The sequence below is a fragment of the Lethenteron reissneri genome, chromosome 11, assembly GCF_015708825.2.
Source record: "Lethenteron reissneri isolate LAM-NWPU_2019-01 chromosome 11, ASM1570882v1, whole genome shotgun sequence".
Classification (NCBI taxonomy): domain Eukaryota; kingdom Metazoa; phylum Chordata; class Hyperoartia; order Petromyzontiformes; family Petromyzontidae; genus Lethenteron; species Lethenteron reissneri.
Genome location: NC_083789.1, coordinates 11042833 through 11067087, shown reverse-complemented (window position 1 = coordinate 11067087; position 24255 = coordinate 11042833). Strand labels below are relative to the sequence as shown.

At 51.8% G+C, this 24255-nt stretch overlaps 1 protein-coding gene across 1 annotated transcript in view; it reads left to right on the top strand.

Annotated features, from left to right (window-relative positions):
- LOC133341454 (homeobox protein Meis1) overlaps positions 1-24255 on the top strand; it is a 98695-nt gene that overhangs the window by 31648 nt on the left and 42792 nt on the right. The window contains exon 8 of the mRNA XM_061550101.1: positions 12035-12180. Coding sequence (XP_061406085.1) covers positions 12035-12180 — 146 coding nt within the window. The remainder of the gene's footprint in view (positions 1-12034; positions 12181-24255) is intronic.

Sequence of the window (24255 nt, the reverse complement as noted above, 5' to 3'; positions counted from 1 at the left end):
TTTAATTAAAATAACTCTCTGCCAATGCCTGTGCAGCTGCTAGGGTTACCTGCAAACTGCGTTTTGCCCTTGCAGGGCTCCTGCATTGTTCCCCCTTAAGACCAGCAGCCGACTTTTTTTTTTGCTCAAGGGTATCTTGCCCCGAAAAACAATGTGCCGCTGGAAAATCCTCACTTAAAGCGTTTTGAATAGTTTTCGCCCTAAAACTAATAACGGTGGTGCTAAGCTGCCCGAGATGGAATTTCATAGGGTAGACACAACACACCTGAAGGCCGATCGTACGGAAAGCTCCACCTGGACATTTGAAACCGGTCGGGTCTCATACCTGCCGGTGACCTTACCACGAGCATGGTAGGCCTCGGGCTTCGGAGGCTCGCATTCCCAGATGTCACTCTGCCATTTAGAAGCCTCCCGCCGGCAACACCGCGGCGATTTTGCTCACGACTCGGCAGGCCCAGCGTGGCTTTGCGTCGGCCTTGCCCGCTTTAAGTCACCTCTGTGAGAGGGAGCGAAAGATTGGGATTGAGGTCGACGGCGAGAGAGACGCACAGCGCCGGCGGGGTGCCTTAGTCTGGGTTTACACCGAGTCCGTGCGCTGCGCTGGCCAACTCGGAATTGGAACCGTCGAGGGATAGAGCCACCTGAAATGTGAGAGTCTCCTTTCTGGGTTTAGGGAGAGAAGGGTTTGCCAAGCCCTTGTAGGCCCAATGGCTGTCTCACGGCATTGCTGGGGTTGCCACATATCCTGGTTTTAATCAGGATCATCCTCTTCTTGTGTAGGCACCTGCTGTGTTGGGGAAATCCATACATCTTCCCGGGACATTTATTAGTCCTGGAGGTTTTTTTCTCAGTTGTGTAAGAATAATAATAATAGACTACTCAAGACAATCCATTTACATGTAGTTCCTCCCTCTGCTGTTATTTTGAAATATTCTCCTTCCAATGATTGTACGACAGAGGTTTGCAAGTCCAGGCATCGCAATGGATGCCAAGACCCCTGCTCTTGGCTACTGGAAGCTACAGATGCAAACTTAATTGATGACATAATGGAAGCCCCCAACTCTTGCAAGTCATTTACGCTGCCAGCACCAGGGCTATGTGGACAACATGCTTTTAATCCGTAAGAGTCTTGTTTTTTAACTCGTGAGAGTCTCCGGTTTTGGTTCGTTGCTGGCGTTTTTCTTTTGCTTGCCAGCAATGCACGATTCTCTCTTGGTTTTTATGAATACATATTTCACCGCTGTGCACAAGTCGTCGGAGATGACCCTACGGACGACGGTGTCCGTCTTGCTGGATGCCGAGCGAGACACGGGCGCGAAGGGGTTGGCCTCCTGGGCATGCTTGTCGAACTGCAGGCTTTTGTTAAACTCGCCCAGGAAAGTGACCACCGGCTTCTGTGCCACGAGAATTGCTCCGGCTGCCAACGCCTGAACGGCTCCGACGCTGTCGCGCACCGACATATTCCGACACGCAATGCCTCGGCAGCTCCGCCGCGCTGTCTCTAAACACGCTTGGCTCATGCGAAGCAAGATAAAAAAACAACAACCCCGAGGGGATAATCCCGGCAGCGTGCGGTAGTAAAGACACTGAGATCACCAATAACTGGCGAGAAAAACCTCAAAATTCCAGCCCGGCGCTCTGCTCTCTAACACAATCCCCACCCGCCCGCGCTCCCCCTCACCCGCCAACCATCCCCCCCGACTGTCTCGCAGTCTCGTCAGCGCATCCCTCGCCTGGTTCCCCCCCCCCTCCACCCAGTCTCCGGCCTCCACATCCACCATAGCCACCGCCGCCTCGCCGCCCCCCCACCCCTTAAACGGCCACAGTTAATCCCGTTGTCCATGGGTTCATACGCGGGCTGGAAGATCAAGGTTAGGCGCAGGCTGGATCACGCAGGCTCTCACCTGCCTTCAGGGATCTGATCCCATTGTTTTTGCCGATCACCGTGTTCGGATTAGCCGCGGCCTCCATACCGCCGCGGCTTAGCAGGTGGAGCGGCCGAGCTGCGAGCCGATCGGCCCGGGGGCTTGCGGAGGCGGGACGTTGGGGGGGTGAGGCTTACGCGCCAATCGCGTCTTCAGGCGTGCGTTTCTCCTGGCTCGGGATTTACCGCGACCATTCCTCCGAAATACCGAGCGTGTCCCGCGGGTTCTTGGCTCCGTCGAGCGCCGCCGTCGTCATTGTCCCCGAGTTGTTTTTTTGGCGGCGTTGATTTTTAGCGGCGAGGGCCCGCAAAGTGTGGCTCGTCAAAGCGCCGTAACCTCGGGGACTTGTCGCCGAGGTTACGGCGCAGAAACTCCCTTTGAGCAGCCACTTAAATAAACTTCTAATAAAAAACATCGCCATTGGCCATGATCAGTCCACCGCTGGGTGAAGGCCTCACCATGTCCACCGCCATCTCTTACGGCCTTGCGATGTAGTGACCCATTCGAGCACCTGCACACTGAGCTGAGTTCTTTGTTCGACTTCTAGTGAACATTTTTGCCGGACATGTTTCCCTCCCTTGGCTGCCACTCTGTGTTGGTCTCAACCTAAACTGAAAAATATTTTTTTTATTTTATCAGGTAAGGTCCACTGAGCTAAATAGTTCTTTTTCAGAAGCGACCTGCCCACAAATGATAGCGGAACGAAGTGGCTTATCATGGAGACATTTATAGCAGCCAAATCATTTAAACGTATGTTTCTAAACGTAGAGGGAAAAACTTGATGACCCGGAGAAAAATCCACAGCGACCATGGGGAGAACATACATACTCCAAATATACAGGCGTCAAGGTCGGGATTGAACCGACGACCTCCTGCATACCAGGCGAGGAAACAAAAACTCGTAAAGCGCACACCCAACCACCAGCCATCATCCCTTCTGGCCATGATACATTCTGTGCAAGCCCCGCTTACTTTATTAACAGCAACTGCATGATGACTCTTAACTTGCATAAGTCCCCCAATTTATCTGTTCATTTTTCTGTCCCTCAAGTGTAGCAGTAGCTACTAATCGCAAAGTTACATTTTGAGATGGGGACTTGATGCATATTTGTACAGATTATATTATTGGTGAACATTATGGCTATTGATGAGGCTCAAAAGGTCTAAACCAAATAGAGAGTTCACTTTTTTAAACAATTGCTGCTTGATGAACACTTGTCTGGCAAGGTCATGTGCTGATGGAGTAAATATTTGTTTTTTTGTACTTGGAGGAACAGCCATATGCCTATTTATGTATCTTAATTCACACGCATACATTGCTACAGCATCATTTATCATTATCAGATTAGCATAATATTCGTGAGCAAAACACATGAAATTACATTTTTAGAAATCCAGTATTTCTTTAAACAAATATAGTGTATGATGCATAATAATTTATTTTGGAGTAGATTGTGTGAATTTGATGTCAGTTTTGTATTTAACTATACGCTGGTTGTCCATCCCCCGCACCTCCGGTTAGCACGGTTGGCTACGTACGGTGCGAAAGAAGTTCAACGGACGTACGTACCCGACAGAGCCAACGAAATGAAGTTGTCGCGACATTTTGACAGTGTTGCTTGGGATCTTCAACATTCTGGCAGTTTGCTGAAAAACTAAAACAACAATTGGCACGTTTTCCCACGATGAGACAACTTGATTTGGTTTGGCTCTGTTGGGTGGTGGAGGGTTATAGTAAAAAAAAAATTATGTATGAATATATTATACCTACACGATCTAACCGCCCCCCCCGCCAAATAAAACAACATCCTTTTTTCGAATCATAATATTGGTTGAAAAAGTAATTGCAAAATGCAAACCATTAAAACTTAACCTGAACGCATGTCCATGAATACAATTGTCAATTTTCAATATCCAAAGTCAAATCATCGCCCTGTGGCGTTTTGCCATCCTCAAATTTCGATCGCCGTGGGAAAAAAAAACATTCTCTGTTCTCCGTGCCACGCGCAGACCCCTGTCGCGCGCTCGGGGCAACGTCGGGTGAACATCGCCTTTGCGAATCATCAGCATTGCCACCACGATCCCCGCCACGCACGATACGTTTCTAATGGTGTCCGAGAAATGACCAATATACGGAGGGAGGAGGGGGGGGGGGGTGTGAGATGGCTCGAAATGAGACTCGGGGAAAATTCTATTGACCCACCGAAGCCCGAGCCGCAAGTGACCATCACCGGTGCAATTTCGTCGAGTTTCGCACAAATTAGGCAGAGGGGAAACAAATTGCGGGGAAAATCGCAATTTCAAAATGGTAGCTCGGCCGGGCAGTGGTGGTGGTGGGGGCGGTGGGGGCGGTGGTGGCTTGGCCCGGCGGTCGGTTGCGTGGGGGCGGTGTTGGTGGGGGCTTGGGGGGGGGGGGGAGCTCGGCAGCTGTAGAAATGTTAGCGATTGGAGGTGGGGAGTGAGGCTGGTCGCAGGGGGCCGCACGGGGCACAATGGCATCAGCGGCCTGTCGAGAGAAAAGGCCCAGTGGATGTTCCGGACCCAAAGCTGGACGGACAAGATAACGGAGGCTATTAGCAGGTTTCGTTGTCCGTGGAAGGCACGGCTGAAGCTGGGGGGATCCTTTTTGTGTGTGTGTGTGTTCTACCCGATCCTTCGATGAACTCTGCGTGAACCCGGCGGGGCGGGGGGGGGGAAAGACAAAAAAAAAACAACAAACAAATCTCGGGGTCGCCTAGAAAAAACATTCCTCCGACAGGCCCTTCTTGACCTCACCGGCGACGCGTTTTTACAGCGGCAGGCGAACGAGGTAAAACACTCGGCAACACTCGGCCGCGTCTGTCTGTCTGTCCGAGGAACGCTGTAGCAGTGGGGGTAGGGTAACTCGAGCTCGCGAGAAGATTGAGAAGTTGGCAAGGAGGGCAGGGGGGGCGCAAGCCCTGCCGCCGAAACAAAGAGACGGTAAAGCTCTGTGTGGAGAGAGGGGAAGGGTTCTTCAAATGGGGGGGTGGGGGGTGGTTGAGCAAATTTCTCCAGCGAGTTCGCTCGCCCATTAGCGGGTTCCTCCACAACAAAACAGCACGCGTCGGCATTAACAAGCCACCTATAATCACCGCGGTTTTGCGCAGCACGCCGTCGACTGCAGCCGCCACCGCCGGCGCGGCAAAGAACGGCGGGAGCCAGGCTGGCACTTTATCACCTGTCCTTGTTTCCCGCCGAGATAACGGTGGCGAGGAGCCCCACTCGGACTAGCAGATGCCGGCGGCCCCTTCGCCAATCCAGCTAGGGCCCTTTCCCCTGCCCGGCCTGGCTCGGCCCGGTCCGGCCTGCCGTCAAATCGTGCCGCAATCAGCCGTTTTTTTTGGGGGGTCTGTGGTGTTTTACGCCGCGGTTTTTATGAGGCTCTCTAGTAAACCTCCTGAAGAATCGATTAATGAAATTGCAGCGGGGCGGTTGGAGAGACAGAGTGGTATAAATCATGGGGGGAAGCAGATGAGCTGCCAGCAATTCAGTACCTCCATTATCTGCCCATTGATTTTGCTGTTTTGGCTGCAAAGTTGGGTTGACCCCGGGCAGGGCACGGGAGCGAGAGAACAAGATATAAGAACGAACTGAATTTTTTCCCATTACATGGTCATGATTTTATAAAAGTAATAACTTTTCCCGACTGACCTGATTGTTGAAACATATTAGCCTTTTACAACTTGTCTTGCCCATCCTGCCAGGATTAATGTATAGTGTGTTACGTCATTTCTGAGTTTGAATGGGGGGCGGAGGTTGGGGAAGGGGGGGGCGCTGGCTTCCGATGTAGTTTTTTTTCTCACTTCCCTCCCCCCACCCCACCTCGCCCCCACCCACCCCCCCCCCCCCCCAAGATTTTATCCCAATCTAGCTATCGGCGCGCGTCCTGAAATGGCGAATCCGTTCGGAACTGACGCGGATCAGTGCCAACCGTTGTGTTGGAGAAATGCCCTGCGGAAGTGGATATTGCAGAACTAATTCTGAGATGGCTTCAAGTGACACCCTGATCCACACGGTCGGGGTAAGCGCTTTCCCAACCCACATTGCCACGGAGAGTAACGCTCGCCGCTTGACAGTCAAACAGATTATTTTTTATTTCTCTGAGCTGGAATTTAGCCAAATTAAGTGCAAAGCTACTTTTTTTTTCTGCAGCCATTGGTGACCGGGCTGACACCATCAACTCGCCGTGCTCGAGAGCCCAATTTAATCGCAGCCCTGTCTGTGCGAGTTCTCGGCTCTCGCGACGTGAACCTGTGGGGCGTCTCCATAATGAGTCATTGCTGGACCGTGCTGAAGCCATCAACTCCGAGAGCCCCAGTTGCAATCACGGCAGCTGAAACCCAGAAACCCAGTTCCACAAACCCAGTTCCGTGATTGTGAATTATCATGCAGAGCGGCCTCGGCTGCGAATGCGACGCCAGTTGCAAAGGTCGGCGTGCGGAGCGTTTCTGGGAATCGAGACCCAGCGCCACACTGCCGACACCGCAAGCGCCGCCGCCGCCGCCGTGGCGTTTTGCGCCCCAGCGCTTGCCTAATGGTCGTGGCACGGCTGCGAAAGCTGGTGCCGCGCTAATCCGTCTGATCCCACGGTTTGTTTTGGGGTCTCGGGGGGGAAAGATGTGAGAAGCCCGGCTACTTGTCCTGGGGGCCGCGTGCCCTCCCACGCAAGGCTGCTCCCGGCCCGATACAAATAAATATAGCAAGGCCTTTGCCTCCGCATGCCTGGCCTGTCATCACTGTGCAGCTGCAAGTTTTTGTAGATTCGCTGACTCATTTTTTTTTGTGTGTGGCAAGCTGCTTAATAGCCGTGTGTCGGTTCCAATGGCAGAGACTCCCCGGCTTGAGCCAGTGTGCTGTTTTTTGTATCGGAACAAAATTAATTATTTGTGTCGGGACAATAAAGTCAGTGATTTCCTGCTCCAACGAGCGGTGAAGTGGTGTATCAATCTCCTCTTTAAACCCCTGACCCAGTGGTGGAAATTCCACATTCCTGTGATGGACAACCACTACAATGGGACGACCACTACAACCATTGTTGGCTTGCCCACAACGTGGCACTCATTTTATCGACCACGGAGGGATGATGGGGTTAAATCAACCGCCCAACCAGGGTTTGAACTCTCGACTTTCCGACTGTGAGCCGCCCGCTCTACCGCCAAGCAGTGTTGGCCAGAAATCCTCCTTAAAATATTTCTGATTTGACCGGAACAAAACAACAGATTCCACCCCCACCCCCCCCCCCCCCCACGTCGCATAATAAAAAGAAAGAATATAAATGGAGGCAGCATCAAAGCCGACTGTAATCTGTTCTATGGCCAGCGGTCCTGTGACAACATTCGGCGTCCTTGCGTGCGTGCGTGCGTTGCGTGCGTGCCCTTTAAACGCGGCGCAGATGTAAACCGTTGCCGATCTCGCAGCGGTGCTGCTGCTGCTGCTGCTCCTCCTGTTCCGTTCCTAAGCCTGCACGCCCCATTGCTGTGATGGTAGTATTTAAAAACATCGAGGAGTTAATGGGAGATGAATTGGCTTTTTTGGTAGACTCATTAGGAGCGAGCGAGGGGGGGGGGGGGGCCTGCAAGAAGGCACACGCAGCAGCAATCAGTTCAGCTCATTGCTCCGTGCCCGCGGGCTACACTCAGCACTGCGGTTAGGTCCTAATGAGAGACCCGGGCACATTCCCCCGTTCCGGCGCTTGATTTGTTGATCAACAACATTTTCCCGGTGTTTTGATGTGTCTCCACCACCAAGTGTTCCCCGCACTGCGTTAAACTTTAGGCGGTTTATTTAGGGCCCTCGTTATGCATTTATTTCATCGCCGCATCCCGCACCCCTTGACGTTTGTAAACACGTCCCCCCATAAATGTGGCGATTCACGAGGCCCGCGGAGCGATGGCTACGGTCCAGGGCGCTGGAGAAGGAACCGGGGGGGCCCGCTGTTTCCGAACGGCGCGTCGCCGTCGCGTTTTTGGTGAACCGTTTTTAATGGGCGCGGCTTCCGGCCCGCGAAAAAAGGCAAGAAAAGAAAAAAACGGAGAAGAATATTTCGGTGCGTAAAGATGTGAAACCAATAAAAAAAAAGTACGTGGATTAAAAGAAGAAGAGTCGCAAAAAAAAAACAAGGCGTGTGTCTGATCCAAATGAAGGGGTGAGTACCTTCGTGTGAAGGAACAGAAAGAGAAACCCGTGGATTAGTGAACGTACGAAGGTTAATGATGTCATACTGGCTGCTCACAAAGAAGTAAAAGTGCGGCTTGGATGGCCTTCGAGATGGCAATAAGAAGCCGCGGTGGCAATCAAGGAATGAAACGGATCCCGGGGGACGCCTTCTGCGGAGACGCAGCAAACAAAGCGGCTCGCGTGCAGGTGCTGAGATGGTGACAGCTCGGAGAGGTCTTCGTCATCCAGCTGTGGAGTGACCACGGCTGGTGGTGACGATGACAACGGGGGGGGGGGGGTGCCTTTGCGCTCAATTCACACCACCCATGAGTGGAGCGAGGGTAATAGATGTTCACGGTGACGCCAAGGGTGGAATCTGGCAGAGGGGACCATATGGGAAAGCTGTCCTCCCAGCCTGCTCCTCCTGCGGCCGCCACCGCCGCTAAATGTGGGAATCCCAGACAAAGGGGAGACCCCCGCTGCTCCCAACATTTGGGCCCATTGAGCGCCGACTGAATGCGATAAACGCCGTTTTGATCCCGAAGAGCCGGGATGAAACACGGGGAGAAAGTGAGGGTTTAATCCTCGGCAGGAAAAAAAAAAAGCCCTTGAAAGGACCCTGCGGTGTTGTGAGGCCGGGGTACGGCCAGGGGGTAAAGAGGGTCACGAACCCCCGAGCGGCCCGCGGCGGGGCAGGCCACGCTCCTAGGCCCTTCTGGCCCGGCACGGGGGAAGTTTGATCCCGGTGCCCTGAGAAAGATTTTTTATTTTACGCGGCTTTGCAGTTGCTGCTGCGCCGGTTGTAAATGCGGTATGCGGGGCTACTGTGGCGGGGGTGGGGGTGGGAGGGGGGGATTTTGGAGGGGGGGGGCAAACAAAAAAAGTGTAGCTTGTTGAGGTTGTGCGGTACAGCCTGAGCACGCGTTGGGGAGCCAACACAACGCCGCACAACGGTACAACGACCGACAACGCCGTCGTTTTCTCTGTGCCCGCTTGAGTGAATTGAAAACAATTGTCGATGATTACTTTGAGATTCATGACGCCACGTTTCTTTTTTCATCGTTGGTCTATATTAATTACGGCCGTGCTGCGTCCGCACAGTACGCTGCGGCAGAGTGTGATAACCGCGTAAATAATCCGCGTTACGCACGGCGCGCGTAATTGTTTAATAAAATTAAACCGACGATCGCAATGGCGGGGGTCGCGTGCAATTACGTGCAAATTAATTAAACGGCGATGGTTACCGTCGTCTAGCAGCGGTCGGCTCTTGGCGCGTTCCGTGCGTTTTGGCGGCGTTAACAAAACTACCGCTGGACGCGAGCGTACCTCTTCACTTAGTCTGCGCGCGGCGTAACGGGCACGGCGCACGGAATAACTCCGGCTCCGTTTCAGCCACGTTCGATATTGAGTCATTTCCCTTCAAGGCACGACGACAACATCCACAAACTGAGCGACGGAGAGAACCGCGAGAGAGCGAGCGAACGAGCAAGTGATTGATTGACTGAAGGCAAGGAAGGGCAGTGGAAATGGGGTTAATCTGCATGGAGGAATATTCAAACGTGGCCTGACGTTTATGTGTCAAGTGAGCACCGGCTTTTTATAGCGGGGGGGGAGGTGGGCCCGCGGGGGTGAGCGGCCGTCCCTCACCCGCGGTGTCTCTGCTGCGCCGCTGCCGCCCCTAATTGGCACGCGGCCCCCAGGACCCCATGGGCAGAGACTCTGACATTTCCCGTGCCTGTCGCGAGGGAAGCGGTGCGCGGGGGGGTGGTGGGGGGGGAGTTGGAGGAGTGGTGGGGGGGGGGGGCTAGGAGGCGGTGGCGCGGGTTACCGCGTCCACGTTTCCAGGCGGCCGTCAGAAGCCATTAGCCGTCGCGTGGACCTGCCCCGCGGCATTTCCTCGCGGTATCTAAGCCCGGCCTGGAAACCTGGGTCCCCGCGCCCGCGCCTCCGTCTCTAATGAGCCTCCACTGTTGTTGATGGAGGATGAGGAGGCGGCGTTGTGGGCCTCTTGAATTTCTTTTTCTTCCTCCACATTTTCGTTTTTTACCCGCATGTAGCCACGCTAGCTTCAACCGAGGCCTGCGCCCCATCCTCCGGGGCTAAGGTTCGTCCGGGGATAGGTTTGCGCGGTGTGAATTAAAGAATAGTAGAAATGAAAAACCGAACCACCAAGGCATCGCAGACATGATTTACACACTCATGAGTGTGACCAATAGGCAAAATGTTGCTTTGAAATGCGAATGCCAAGAAAATAAATCCTTAAGATTTGGCTAAAATACATTTTCACGTTTTTGATGAGGTGGGTTTGAAAAACACGCAAGTTTTTCGTGCGATAATGTGGCGTGACAGATCCGAGCAGCAGAAGTAACAATATTTGGACGAGTTTTATTTTTCTCGCGTGACTTGATGGCTTATCCTTCGGTTATTCAAAGGATTCTGGGCCGTGTGGTTTGTGCTATTCCCCAGGCTACAGGGCATAAGTATGCAGCAACGCAGTGATTATATGCGTGGGCTTTTCCGTGGCTTTGCGAGTATTGTCCTAATTAACGCCCTATCTTAAATTACAAAATAAAGTTCCAGACAAAAATGACAGCATCGTCTGCGCGGTCCCAAAGGCAGATCCATTTTAACTTTCATGTCGAAACCATATACTTTCATCATAACAGCCTTTTGTGCCCCCTTCCTCATAAAGTTTCAGCCTGTCACATGGCTAGGGCTGCTTTTATCTTTAAAGCAGGAAAAAAATACCCCGAGCTGTTAAATATTAATTCTGTGATGCTATTTATCCTAAATGGATAGCGGAGCATGCTTGGCGACTGTGGGCTGGGGGTTAAAGTTATGGGAGCGCCAGCCTGGGCCCATTCCCTTCCCTGGAGGGTGGAGTTTGCTCCATAATTTAGAAGGCCCGAAGGCAGTCACTTTCAAGGCTTGGCTTTGCCCCGGGGCTAGGGGAGGCAAGTTGCTGCCGCCGGGGGCAGGCCTTGACGCCCATCTCCTCCGCTAATGCACCTCTCACTCGGGCGGGCACAACGCACGGCGTTCCGTTCGCACGCCGTTCCAGGCGGGGGTGTCCGCTGTAGCCCCCCACCCCCCACCCCCGTGAGGATCGCGCCAAACGAAAGGAACGAGAGAGATGGGCGGTGGTGGCGGCGGCAAGATGCAAGGCGGCGCTTTGATTGGGCCCCCCCCCCCGCCCCCCGCTATCTCTCGCCACCAACCGGGCGGCTGTTGCCGGCGTTGAGGAGCCGCCGCCGTGATTGCGGCGTGAGCGGAGGATGTTTAATTGGCAGGTGAAACTTTGTGCGGTGGGGTTTTTTTTTTCTAATTGTAAGCTTCGGTAGCGTGGTCGGGGTTCGCAGCCCAACCCCCCCCCCCCCCCCACGTGACGTGAAGCCGGGCGAGCCGAGTTTGATTGGTGGCCACGGCTAACATTGGTGGCAAGTGACGGCTTGAAGTTCTCGCTGGGTTCTGCACGTCCGCCAACCCCAACACTGACCGGGGTGGCGAAGTACGGTCAAATAACCCCTCCCTCCCGCCGGTGAACAACGGCAGCATGAGATGGGCATTCATCGATCGATGAAATGACAAAGGGCTAATTATTACTGTGAAACACACAACCTTTTTAAAACCTTGTCACTTTATCAAATGACCGCCTTTATCTTAATCACAAACCCTAACGAATGCAAATGAATTTGGTCGCCGCAACGTTTTTTTTCTTCGCACACTTGAGCCCGCCGCACAGCGACTAGCCTGGCGGCCCGACTTCCGTTCCCGTCCACGGCCTATGTCAGCGGCGAGTCGCGTATCAACCGGTCCAAGAGCTGTAAATAATTCTATAATCATTGTTGCTACTTACCGGTGTCCACCGGGGCTCACCTTGACACCTTTATTTTTATCAATTGTTCCCCCCCCCCCCCCCGGCCCCGTGGCAGGCGACGGCATGGACAACAGCGTGGCGTCGGAAGGGACGGGCGACGACGACGACCTGGACAAGGACAAAAAGAGGCAGAAGAAGCGGGGGATCTTCCCCAAGGTGGCCACCAACATCATGCGGGCCTGGCTCTTCCAGCACCTGACGGTGAGTGCCCCGCGTGGTTCTGCGTCGACTCGTCGGTGAAATCGATTTTTGTCGATTAAAAAAAAGATGTGATCGACAACATATTTTGTTCCTGTTGCGGGGTGGTTGATTACTCGGGCCCCTTTAAAAATGTTTGTTGTCCTTCAACCTTCTACATCTCCTATTAGCACAGCGGTGCCACGGTGGCGAGATGTTAATTAGCTCCCCTGGTATACAGGAGGCAGTGGGTTCGATCCCGACCCTGGCGCCTGTATATTTGGAGTTTGCGTGTCTTTCTGGACCGTGGTCATGTGGATCTTTCTCCGGCTCCTACGGGTTTTCCCTCCACATTTAGAATCAACGTGCATTTAGGATATTTGGATGTTTTACAGTTCCACGTGATAATAAGCCACTTCGTTGAGTTACCGTTTGTGGCCAGGTCGCTCATGAAAAAGAGCTATAAAGCTCGGTGGGCCTGACCTGGATAAATAAAAAGTTTTGTTTTCATAGTTTGTTGTTTAGCACAATGGCTACGTACCATGTGCGGAAGAAGTTCAACGTACATTGAGGGGGGTCCCACCTTCGGTGGGACCCCCCTCCCCCCCCCCCAAAGGCACGCCCGGTTATGACGCGCCTGATGATGACGATGACAATGATGACCTCACCGAGCCTGGAGCGACAGGGGGGTCTACAGACTAGTACTTGGAGCTTGCTAACCGGTGCCCCTCTGAGCGGTGGGCCTCGGTGCGCGAATCAGGAGTACAGAACACGGAGATGGTGCTGTTATTGCAGGTTGATGTGATTGAAAAATGCTCTTGCTGTGGCAAGAACAACAAACAACAAGAAAATCACACACACACGTGTGTGCACGCTCATTTTGTAAATGATAATAACGGCCTTTATTTACGCAGCCCATCGTCATAATAACTACATGGTCAATAGAATGAGAGCTACAGGAATGTGGCATTTCCACCAATGGTTTGGTGCTGCCATCATCAGAACAATAATCATGTGAGCACCTATGAAGACTGATATGACACACGAATGGAGTGGCGTGGATAGTACCGCTCGACCACCTTTGTCTCTCCAGTGGCGCAGCTCGGAAGCTGCGTCACTGCCCCGAGTGACAACAGAGGGCCCACGGTAGCTGGGCTCTCCAAAAAAAAGGCAACATTTCTGCAGCATCAAAATAATTCTGGAATGTATGCCGTGTCACTCGAGATATATATATCCACGTGTCTACCTATTTTAATGCATTTATGAGTGTAAAGTTGTTATTTAAACAAAAAAACATTGCCAATGTGTAGATTAACATTTGACGGTGAAAACGCACGTACACACACAGGCACGCTTGTGCACATTTAGACGCCAGCGTGCATGCTAAGTGATTTCCACTTACATAATAAACACAGGATGAAGAGAAGAATTGGACCTATTATCCCTAAACGAATGCCTCGCTCTCCAATTGAGTTTGGAAGTCTTGAGATGGAGAGCTCGGCTGAGATGGCTGGAGACACTCAATCCTGTATCAATCGGGGAAAAGGGCTTCGGTGTAATCAAGTGCTGTTGTGTCTGTGGAATGGGTAGAGGGTTTGAGAGGGAGGGCAGGGGGTGTGGGGGGCAGTGGGGTGCAGTGTGGGGAGGGAAGGGCTCCGTGATTTACGGGGGTGATAAAAGAGGCACTTCAGGGCTCGCGCCGTGTGATATTAGATCACTCCGCGTGCTCCAAGATGATACGTGCGGCCTCCGTGTGGTGGCCACAATTTCACGGGAAAGGAGGGACGCTCTGCTTGTTCTCTGCTGCTGTTGCTAATAATTATCAATATTATTTTTTAAATATCTTGAATTATCCAGGGTTGATTGTGGAATGTAGCAAACTTTCATTTTGTTAGCCTACCCATTCATCCAGCAGTGGATTGATCATGGCTTGATGATGATGAGTTCATTGCAGCGACAAATTGTTTGGTAAATCGTGCGGAGAATGTGAAAATAATCGTTTGAAAAATGTGATTGGATATTGTTTTGATGTCGTACACTGGCAGTAGACATGTGCACGCACCGGGGTGTTTTTCCAATTTGTGTAGGATACAAAAAAATGTTGGATATTTATCTCTGTGACATGTTTACAAACACGTTTACAACTGTGTGTACAAAGACCAAATCAGGAAGCAGTTGTGCACAAGAAACACAAAATGCCGTTTTTTCTGACTGCGTACACGCTATGATCTTAAGCTTATCTTACGATGCCTTGAAGAAATTAGTACGTGAGAAAAAAAATCCTGCTAGAAATCCAGAAAACAATTCACCACGTGCAGTGAAATAAGAAATATAAGGTTCGACATTTGTGATAAAAAAAATGCAAGATAGCATATATATAATCATTGCAAAACATATTTAATTAAGAGCAATTTAATAGCTTTTGTGCCACCCGTTTTGGCATGCCTCTACATTTAATCCCACCAAGAAGTGTATAGCTTGGCAAGACGGAGAGAAAATAATGAGTTCTGAACAAATACTTGACTAATTTAAAGGGCTGTAAATCCATTACAAGCTAATTGGGCAGTCGCCTGCGCTAAATCACTTTATCTATATTGAGGGGCAGTCAAGCCTTCAGAGCTGAGTCAGACTGTGAAATGTGCTGATTATTCTCTTCATTAGCAAAATTGCTCTGCGAGTGGCGCTCCCCACGTCAGCTCAGCTGGGAATCCGAAAGGGGCTTGCCAAGTCATTAAACTCGGGATTGTGTGCCACGTCCAGACGCTCTTTAAAAAAATAATAACCCCCCCCCCACGTCCTCTTCACTCCGCGTTACGTCACCCAAAGCGCCAAATATCCCAACGGCAACGGAGAGACCGCTGTCTTTTCCGACCACTCCACACGAGCAGCATCGTCGTCATCATCAATCGGCTAGGGCCTCCCTGAATCCGCCGCCACCTTTAGCGACCCGGCGATGTTGAGGGTCTGGCGCGACGATTCGAGCGTTTATGCTCACCGCCGATGCCAGGTGGTGACAGAAACTTGCGCGAAAACACAGAAATCGGAAAACGGGGTGAAGAATGTTGCCTGCTGCGTCAGCGCGGAGACATTTTAATTGGATGCGTCATTTGCCAGATTGTGTCCCAGTAGTTAAACACGCTCAATTGCTGTTTTTTTTTCTCCCCATTTCACGAGCTTGGCACGGCCGGGCACCGTTACGAGCCTGCCGTTGCATTTATCGCCGTTTAAAGATGCCCTGGTTTCACGACCGCCGGCTCTCCTGCCCCACAATTGCACCTGCGAGTGCCGGACGCGCCCGGCTCTCGAATTCCGTTCGTTTGCCCGCGCGTCGCGATGGGACGTGGGGGGATGGCATTTGTAGGCTGATCTGTTCCCAGGGTGGGAGGAGGAAGGGGCAGGGGGGAGGGGGGGCCAGGGGGAGACACAACAGCAAGTCTCCATATTTGGAACTTGTTGTAATCCTCCTCCCACCCTGTTCTTTTCCGACTGCATCAGAGCCCTTGAGTGGGCCCTAAAGTGTCCACGCGAAACAACACATTTCCCCCTTGGTTTCCGACTCGCTTTTCCATTCTTGCATCTTTCTTGCCGATCAAAGCCGCCAAGATGAGAGGCGGTGGGGGGGGGGGTGTGCGGGAAGCAGCAGCGATGGGAGACCCCACGCGAGTTCACGTCGTTGCGAGCTCATCGAACGAGCCGGCCACATGCTTCATTTGACCTGGCACATCCCGGGCAGAGGCTCACGGAGTCAAAACAAAATAGTTTACGAGGGGTGAAGCTGTCAGTGTGCAGATAGGAGCGATGCCAATGGCACAGATATACAAGGCACAGATTAGGTCCGTGAGCCCGCTCATCCTGGAATAGAACGCACGGCAGTCATAATATACTTATATCAATGTGTAGCAACAAACAACATTGTGTGTGCGTGTGATTAATGCGCTGGCCTCTGGTATTCAAATGGGCACCAACTGGGAGCATAGACTAGCGCTTGTGAGAGGAGATGACCTCACTAACACAATTAAAAGCGGGGGATTGATTTCTATCTCAGATATTTGTCGAGGTCACTGGTTCGTTTTGGAGTAGGTGGTGCGTGACTAGCGGTCACAGCGATCGCGAGAGGTATGCTAGATGCGGTGTGCCGGGTGCGGATATAGTTTTCGAGTCGCTGATCCGAACGGACCAGACTGAAGTTACTCCCTCGTGACGGCAGCAGTTAGATTGTTTTTTTTGTTTATTAGTTTCCGTGCTCTCCCCGTGGGCGCGTGCATTTTTCTCCGGGATCTCCAGTTTTTCCCTCGCCATTTATAAACGTGCGTTTGGAGTATTTGGCTGCTATACATTTCCGCGCGATAAGCCACTTCGTTAAGATGTCATTTGTGGCCAGGTCCCTTTTGAAAAAGAGCTACTTAGCTCAGTGGGCCTTACCTGGTAAAATAGAATTATTTGTTTCTCGTTTAGTGTATCGTTTAAAGTCAGGCTTAGAAATGTGTGCGCACTTTTGTCACGAGGTTTTGCTCTTGCTTTACCAACAAGGGTGAGAATTGACGAAAAAAAATCACGCGTTGCCTTTTCTCTCTCTCTGCTGCACAAAAAAGTGGTGTGTTCCAGAGCTAATGACAACTGTGTGTGCATGCGCGCGTCCTCGTAGTGACTTTGCAGGTGTAAGCAGCAATCGTGGGGCTGTTTCAATTTTCCACGGGGGGATTTTTTTTTCTCCCGATGCCCCAGGGATGTTGGCAGCGCAACGCATCGGTTAATCACTTCAATCGCAAATGAGAACCGAATGCCGCCGGAAGATAATTTGAACCAAGCAAGATAGCCTATTAATGAAAGCACACATTTATTCCTTTGCGCATTCAAGCAACCTTTTTATTAATGTTTTTTTTTTCCCCATTTGAATATCAGCTGCCCTGGTGTAATGGTTAGCAGCACTGGACTTCTGGACAATCCGTAGGTCACCGGTTCGATCTCCCGGCGCGCGGCGGATTGAAACGACAGAGCGAGTTTCTTAAAATCTCCCTGCACCCTCTCCCTGTTCTTCACCCAGCAGGTTAATCAGGTACACCCCGACTGGACGGTCGGCAGGTTGCGCGCTCGGCGGGGTAAAGTGTGGGTACTCGCCAAGACGTTTGGCCGGCATGGAAGAGGATCATAAAAAAACCCTTCTGCAGGGGGGGGGGGGGCTCTTCTGAGGTCGGTGGGGAGGGAAAGGGGGGGGGGCTTCCGCGAGCAGTGGCTTGACCCAGGAGTTGAAGGTGCTTGCTCCTTGACCCTTCTTTCTTTTTAGCTTTAAGAATATCGGCCGATTTCAAAACCCGGAGCCGAATGGCTTGCGCGTGGAAGCGCTTTACCTTGAGTTGCGGCGAGGGATTCCGGCCTCGGCGAGCGATTCCCCTCCTTCCTGCGGCGACTCCGCCACGCGTGGTTGTTTTTGTCAAACTGTGCAAGACTTCACAGGTCACTGGCGGCGGTGTAACCAGGCCCTCGTCTGTTTGCCTTTTTTACGCACGCACGCGTGCGCGCGCTCGCACACACATACGTACGCGCGCATATTTAATTATTATTAACTCAACTCCAGAGCGACTATGGAGAGGCAATGCACTCAATCATCGCGGTCTTCCGCGGGCTTGGAGAGACTGGCCTACCCTGGGAGTATAAGGCTCCGTGCACTTCTCCGCACGTCCGCTTGTGAAAGCGCAGTCGCCGATGTGTGTGTTGGAAGAATGGAATGGGGTGCTGAGAGACAGGGATTCTCGTTACAGTGACTGAAGGAAATATTAACGATGATCATAAATTACAGCCCTTTTGTCAATCTACTGCTGGGTAAAGGCTTCCCCTCTGCACTGTTATTGGTGATGGGGGTGACTTGACCAGACTTCGTCACGCTCGTCAGCCCTGGTTGGTGAAGTGACGGATTCCAGGGAATGCTTTGGATATCACTGCCCACTGATGTCAGCCGTGGCTGGAAGTCAACCTCGGGACGCTGGATTCATCGCGCGTCGCGTGAGCGACTGCGCCCATGAGAGTAAAATAATAATTATGAAGACAATGTGGATTATTCGAGAAAGCCAAACCGAGTCTCCTGCATCGTGCTGTTTGGCCAATTTATTTTTTAAGTATTTTGTAGATTTTATTTTAACACGGCATATGCATACTAGTAAAAAACAAAACACCAAACATTCAAAAAATGTCAAGAACATCGGGACTACATGAAATCCGAGTGCAAAATGCAAACTAGGCAGACACGGGCAATATTTCAGGTGGAGACAACCTCTGGCAGGGCCCCGCCACCGCTACCGGCGGCGGCCTTTGCGAGTGTCCACTTTGTGAGTGTCCACTTTGTGGGTGTCCACTTTGTGAGTGTCCACTTTGTGAGTGTCCACTTTGTGGGTGTCCACTTTGTGGGTGTCCACGTTGTGAGTGTCCACTTTGCGGGTGTCCACTTTGCGGGTGTCCACTTTGTGGGTGTCCACTTTGTGAGTGTCCACTTTGTGAGTGTCCACTTTGTGAGTGTCCACTTTGTGAGTGTCCACTTTGTGGGTGTCCACTTTGTGGGTGTCCACGTTGTGAGTGTCCACTTTGCGGGTGTCCACTTTGCGGGTGTCCACTTTGTGAGTGTCCACTTTGTGAGTGTCCACTTTGTGAGTGTCCACTTTGTGGGTGTCCACTTTGTGAGTGTCCACTTTGCGGGTGTCCACTTTGTGGGTGTCCACTTTGTGAGTGTCCACTTTGTGGGTGTCCACTTTGCGGGTGTCCACTTTGTGAGTGTCCACTTTGTGAGTGTCCACTTTGTGGGTGTCCACTTTGTGAGTGTCCACTTTGTGAGTGTCCACTTTGCGGGTGTCCACTTTGCGGGTGTCCACTTTGTGGGTGTCCACTTTGTGGGTGTCCACTTTGTGGGTGTCCACTTTGTGAGTGTCCACTTTGTGAGTGTCCACTTTGTGGGTGTCCACTTTGTGGGTGTCCACGTTGTGAGTGTCCACTTTGCGGGTGTCCACTTTGCGGGTGTCCACTTTGTGGGTGTCCACTTTGTGAGTGTCCACTTTGTGAGTGTCCACTTTGTGAGTGTCCACTTTGTGAGTGTCCACTTTGTGGGTGTCCACGTTGTGAGTGTCCACTTTGCGGGTGTCCACTTTGCGGGTGTCCACTTTGTGAGTGTCCACTTTGTGAGTGTCCACTTTGTGAGTGTCCACTTTGTGGGTGTCCACTTTGTGAGTGTCCACTTTGCGGGTGTCCACTTTGTGGGTGTCCACTTTGTGAGTGTCCACTTTGTGGGTGTCCACTTTGCGGGTGTCCACTTTGTGAGTGTCCACTTTGTGAGTGTCCACTTTGTGGGTGTCCACTTTGTGAGTGCCCACTTTGTGAGTGTCCACTTTGCGGGTGTCCACTTTGCGGGTGTCCACTTTGTGGGTGTCCACTTTGTGGGTGTCCACGTTGTGAGTGTCCACTTTGTGGGTGTCCACTTTGTGGGTGTCCACTTTGTGAGTGTCCACTTTGCGGGTGTCCACTTTGTGGGTGTCCACTTTGTGGGTGTCCACTTTGTGAGTGTCCACTTTGCGGGTGTCCACTTTGTGGGTGTCCACGTTGTGAGTGTCCACTTTGTGGGTGTCCACTTTGTGAGTGTCCACTTTGCGGGTGTCCACTTTGTGGGTGTCCACTTTGTGGGTGTCCACTTTGTGAGTGTCCACTTTGTGGGTGTCCACTTTGTGGGTGTCCACGTTGTGAGTGTCCACTTTGCGGGTGTCCACTTTGCGGGTGTCCACTTTGTGAGTGTCCACTTTGTGAGTGTCCACTTTGTGAGTGTCCACTTTGTGGGTGTCCACTTTGTGAGTGTCCACTTTGCGGGTGTCCACTTTGTGGGTGTCCACTTTGTGAGTGTCCACTTTGTGGGTGTCCACTTTGCGGGTGTCCACTTTGTGAGTGTCCACTTTGTGAGTGTCCACTTTGTGGGTGTCCACTTTGTGAGTGTCCACTTTGTGAGTGTCCACTTTGCGGGTGTCCACTTTGCGGGTGTCCACTTTGTGGGTGTCCACTTTGTGGGTGTCCACTTTGTGGGTGTCCACTTTGTGGGTGTCCACTTTGTGAGTGTCCACTTTGTGAGTGTCCACTTTGTGGGTGTCCACTTTGCGGGTGTCCACTTTGTGGGTGTCCACTTTGTGGGTGTCCACTTTGTGAGTGTCCACTTTGCGGGTGTCCACTTTGCGGGTGTCCACTTTGTGAGTGTCCACTTTGCGGGTGTCCACTTTGTGGGTGTCCACTTTGTGGGTGTCCACTTTGTGAGTGTCCACTTTGTGGGTGTCCACTTTGTGGGTGTCCACTTTGCGGGTGTCCACTTTGTGGGTGTCCACTTTGTGGGTGTCCACTTTGTGGGTGTCCACTTTGCGGGTGTCCACTTTGTGAGTGTCCACTTTGTGAGTGTCCACTTTGCGGGTGTCCACTTTTTGGGTGTCCACTTTGTGGGTGTCCACTTTGTGGGTGTCCACTTTGTGGGTGTCCACTTTGTGAGTGTCCACTTTGCGGGTGTCCACTTTGTGAGTGTCCACTTTGTGAGTGTCCACTTTGTGAGTGTCCACTTTGTGGGTGTCCACTTTGTGGGTGTCCACTTTGTGAGTGTCCACTTTGCGGGTGTCCACTTTGTGGGTGTCCACTTTGTGAGTGTCCACTTTGTGGGTGTCCACTTTGTGGGTGTCCACTTTGTGGGTGTCCACTTTGTGAGTGTCCACTTTGTGGGTGTCCACTTTGTGAGTGTCCACTTTGCGGGTGTCCACTTTGCGGGTGTCCACTTTGTGAGTGTCCACTTTGTGAGTGTCCACGTTGTGGGTGTCCACTTTGTGAGTGTCCACTTTGTGAGTGTCCACTTTGCGGGTGTCCACTTTGTGAGTGTCCACTTTGTGAGTGTCCACTTTGTGGGTGTCCACTTTGTGAGTGTCCACTTTGTGAGTGTCCACTTTGCGGGTGTCCACTTTGCGGGTGTCCACTTTGTGGGTGTCCACTTTGTGGGTGTCCACTTTGTGGGTGTCCACTTTGTGAGTGTCCACTTTGTGAGTGTCCACTTTGTGGGTGTCCACTTTGCGGGTGTCCACTTTGTGGGTGTCCACTTTGTGGGTGTCCACTTTGTGAGTGTCCACTTTGCGGGTGTCCACTTTGCGGGTGTCCACTTTGTGAGTGTCCACTTTGCGGGTGTCCACTTTGTGGGTGTCCACTTTGTGGGTGTCCACTTTGTGAGTGTCCACTTTGTGAGTGTCCACTTTGCGGGTGTCCACTTTGTGGGTGTCCACTTTGTGAGTGTCCACTTTGTGAGTGTCCACTTTGTGGGTGTCCACTTTGTGGGTGTCCACTTTGTGGGTGTCCACTTTGTGAGTGTCCACTTTGTGGGTGTCCACTTTGCGAGTGTCCACTTTGCGGGTGTCCACTTTGTGGGTGTCCACGTTGTGAGTGTCCACTTTGTGAGTGTCCACGTTGTGAGTGTCCACTTTGTGAGTGTCCACGTTGTGAGTGTCCACTTTGTGAGTGTCCACTTTGTGAGTGTCCACTTTGTGAGTGTCCACTTTGTGAGTGTCCACTTTGTGAGTGTCCACTTTGTGAGTGTCCACGTTGTGAGTGTCCACTTTGTGAGTGTCCACTTTGTGAGTGTCCACTTTGTGGGTGTCCACTTTGTGAGTGTCCACTTTGTGAGTGTCCACTTTGTGAGTGTCCACGTTGTGAGTGTCCACGTTGTGAGTGTCCACTTTGTGAGTGTCCACTTTGTGAGTGTCCACTTTGTGAGTGTCCACTTTGTGAGTGTCCACTTTGTGAGTGTCCACTTTGTGAGTGTCCACTTTGTGAGTGTCCACTTTGTGAGTGTCCACTTTGTGAGTGTCCACTTTGTGGGTGTCCACTTTGTGAGTGTCCACTTTGTGAGTGTCCACGTTGTGAGTGTCCACTTTATGGGTGTCCACTTTGTGAGTGTCCACTTTGTGAGTGTCCACGTTGTGAGTGTCCACTTTGCGAGTGTCCACTTTGTGGGTGTCCACTTTGTGAGTGTCCACTTTGTGGGTGTCCACTTTGTGAGTGTCCACGTTGTGAGTGTCCACGTTGTGAGTGTCCACTTTGTGGGTGTCCACTTTGTGAGTGTCCACGTTGTGAGTGTCCACTTTGTGGGTGTCCACTTTGTGAGTGTCCACTTTGTGAGTGTCCACTTTGCGAGTGTCCACTTTGTGAGTGTCCACTTTGTGGGTGTCCACTTTGTGGGTGTCCACTTTGCGGGTGTCCACTTTGCGGGTGTCCACTTTGTGAGTGTCCACGTTGTGAGTGTCCACTTTGTGGGTGTCCACTTTGTGAGTGTCCACTTTGCGAGTGTCCACTTTGTGAGTGTCCACTTTGTGAGTGTCCACTTTGTGGGTGTCCACTTTGTGGGTGTCCACTTTGCGGGTGTCCACTTTGCGGGTGTCCACTTTGTGGGTGTCCACTTTGTGAGTGTCCACGTTGTGAGTGTCCACGTTGTGAGTGTCCACTTTGTGGGTGTCCACTTTGTGAGTGTCCACTTTGTGGGTGTCCACGTTGTGAGTGTCCACTTTGTGAGTGTCCACTTTGTGGGTGTCCACTTTGTGAGTGTCCACTTTGCGAGTGTCCACTTTGTGAGTGTCCACTTTGTGAGTGTCCACTTTGTGGGTGTCCACGTTGTGAGTGTCCACGTTGTGAGTGTCCACTTTGTGAGTGTCCACTTTGTGAGTGTCCACTTTGTGAGTGTCCACTTTGTGGGTGTCCACGTTGTGAGTGTCCACTTTGTGAGTGTCCACTTTGTGAGTGTCCACTTTGCGAGTGTCCACTTTGTGAGTGTCCACTTTGTGAGTGTCCACGTTGTGAGTGTCCACTTTGTGGGTGTCCACTTTGTGAGTGTCCACTTTGTGAGTGTCCACGTTGTGAGTGTCCACTTTGTGGGTGTCCACTTTGTGAGTGTCCACTTTGTGAGTGTCCACTTTGTGAGTGTCCACTTTGTGAGTGTCCACGTTGTGAGTGTCCACTTTGTGGGTGTCCACGTTGTGAGTGTCCACTTTGTGAGTGTCCACTTTGTGAGTGTCCACTTTGTGAGTGTCCACTTTGTGAGTGTCCACTTTGTGGGTGTCCACTTTGCGAGTGTCCACTTTGTGGGTGTCCACTTTGTGAGTGTCCACTTTGTGGGTGTCCACTTTGTGGGTGTCCACGTTGTGGGTGTCCACTTTGCGAGTGTCCACTTTGTGAGTGTCCACTTTGTGGGTGTCCACTTTGTGGGTGTCCACTTTGTGGGTGTCCACTTTGCGAGTGTCCACTTTGTGGGTGTCCACTTTGTGAGTGTCCACTTTGTGGGTGTCCACTTTGTGGGTGTCCACGTTGTGGGTGTCCACTTTGTGAGTGTCCACTTTGTGAGTGTCCACGTTGTGAGTGTCCACTTTGTGGGTGTCCACTTTGTGAGTGTCCACTTTGTGAGTGTCCACTTTGTGAGTGTCCACTTTGTGAGTGTCCACGTTGTGAGTGTCCACTTTGTGGGTGTCCACGTTGTGAGTGTCCACTTTGTGAGTGTCCACTTTGTGAGTGTCCACGTTGTGAGTGTCCACGTTGCGGGTGTCCACTTTGTGAGTGTCCACTTTGTGAGTGTCCACTTTGTGAGTGTCCACTTTGTGAGTGTCCACGTTGTGAGTGTCCACTTTGTGGGTGTCCACGTTGTGAGTGTCCACTTTGTGAGTGTCCACTTTGTGAGTGTCCACGTTGTGAGTGTCCACGTTGCGGGTGTCCACTTTGTGAGTGTCCACTTTGTGAGTGTCCACTTTGTGGGTGTCCACGTTGTGAGTGTCCACTTTGTGAGTGTCCACTTTGTGAGTGTCCACTTTGTGGGTGTCCACGTTGTGAGTGTCCACGTTGTGAGTGTCCACTTTGTGAGTGTCCACTTTGTGGGTGTCCACTTTGTGAGTGTCCACGTTGTGAGTGTCCACTTTGTGAGTGTCCACTTTGTGGGTGTCCACTTTGTGAGTGTCCACTTTGTGAGTGTCCACTTTGTGGGTGTCCACGTTGTGAGTGTCCACGTTGTGAGTGTCCACTTTGTGAGTGTCCACTTTGTGGGTGTCCACTTTGTGAGTGTCCACTTTG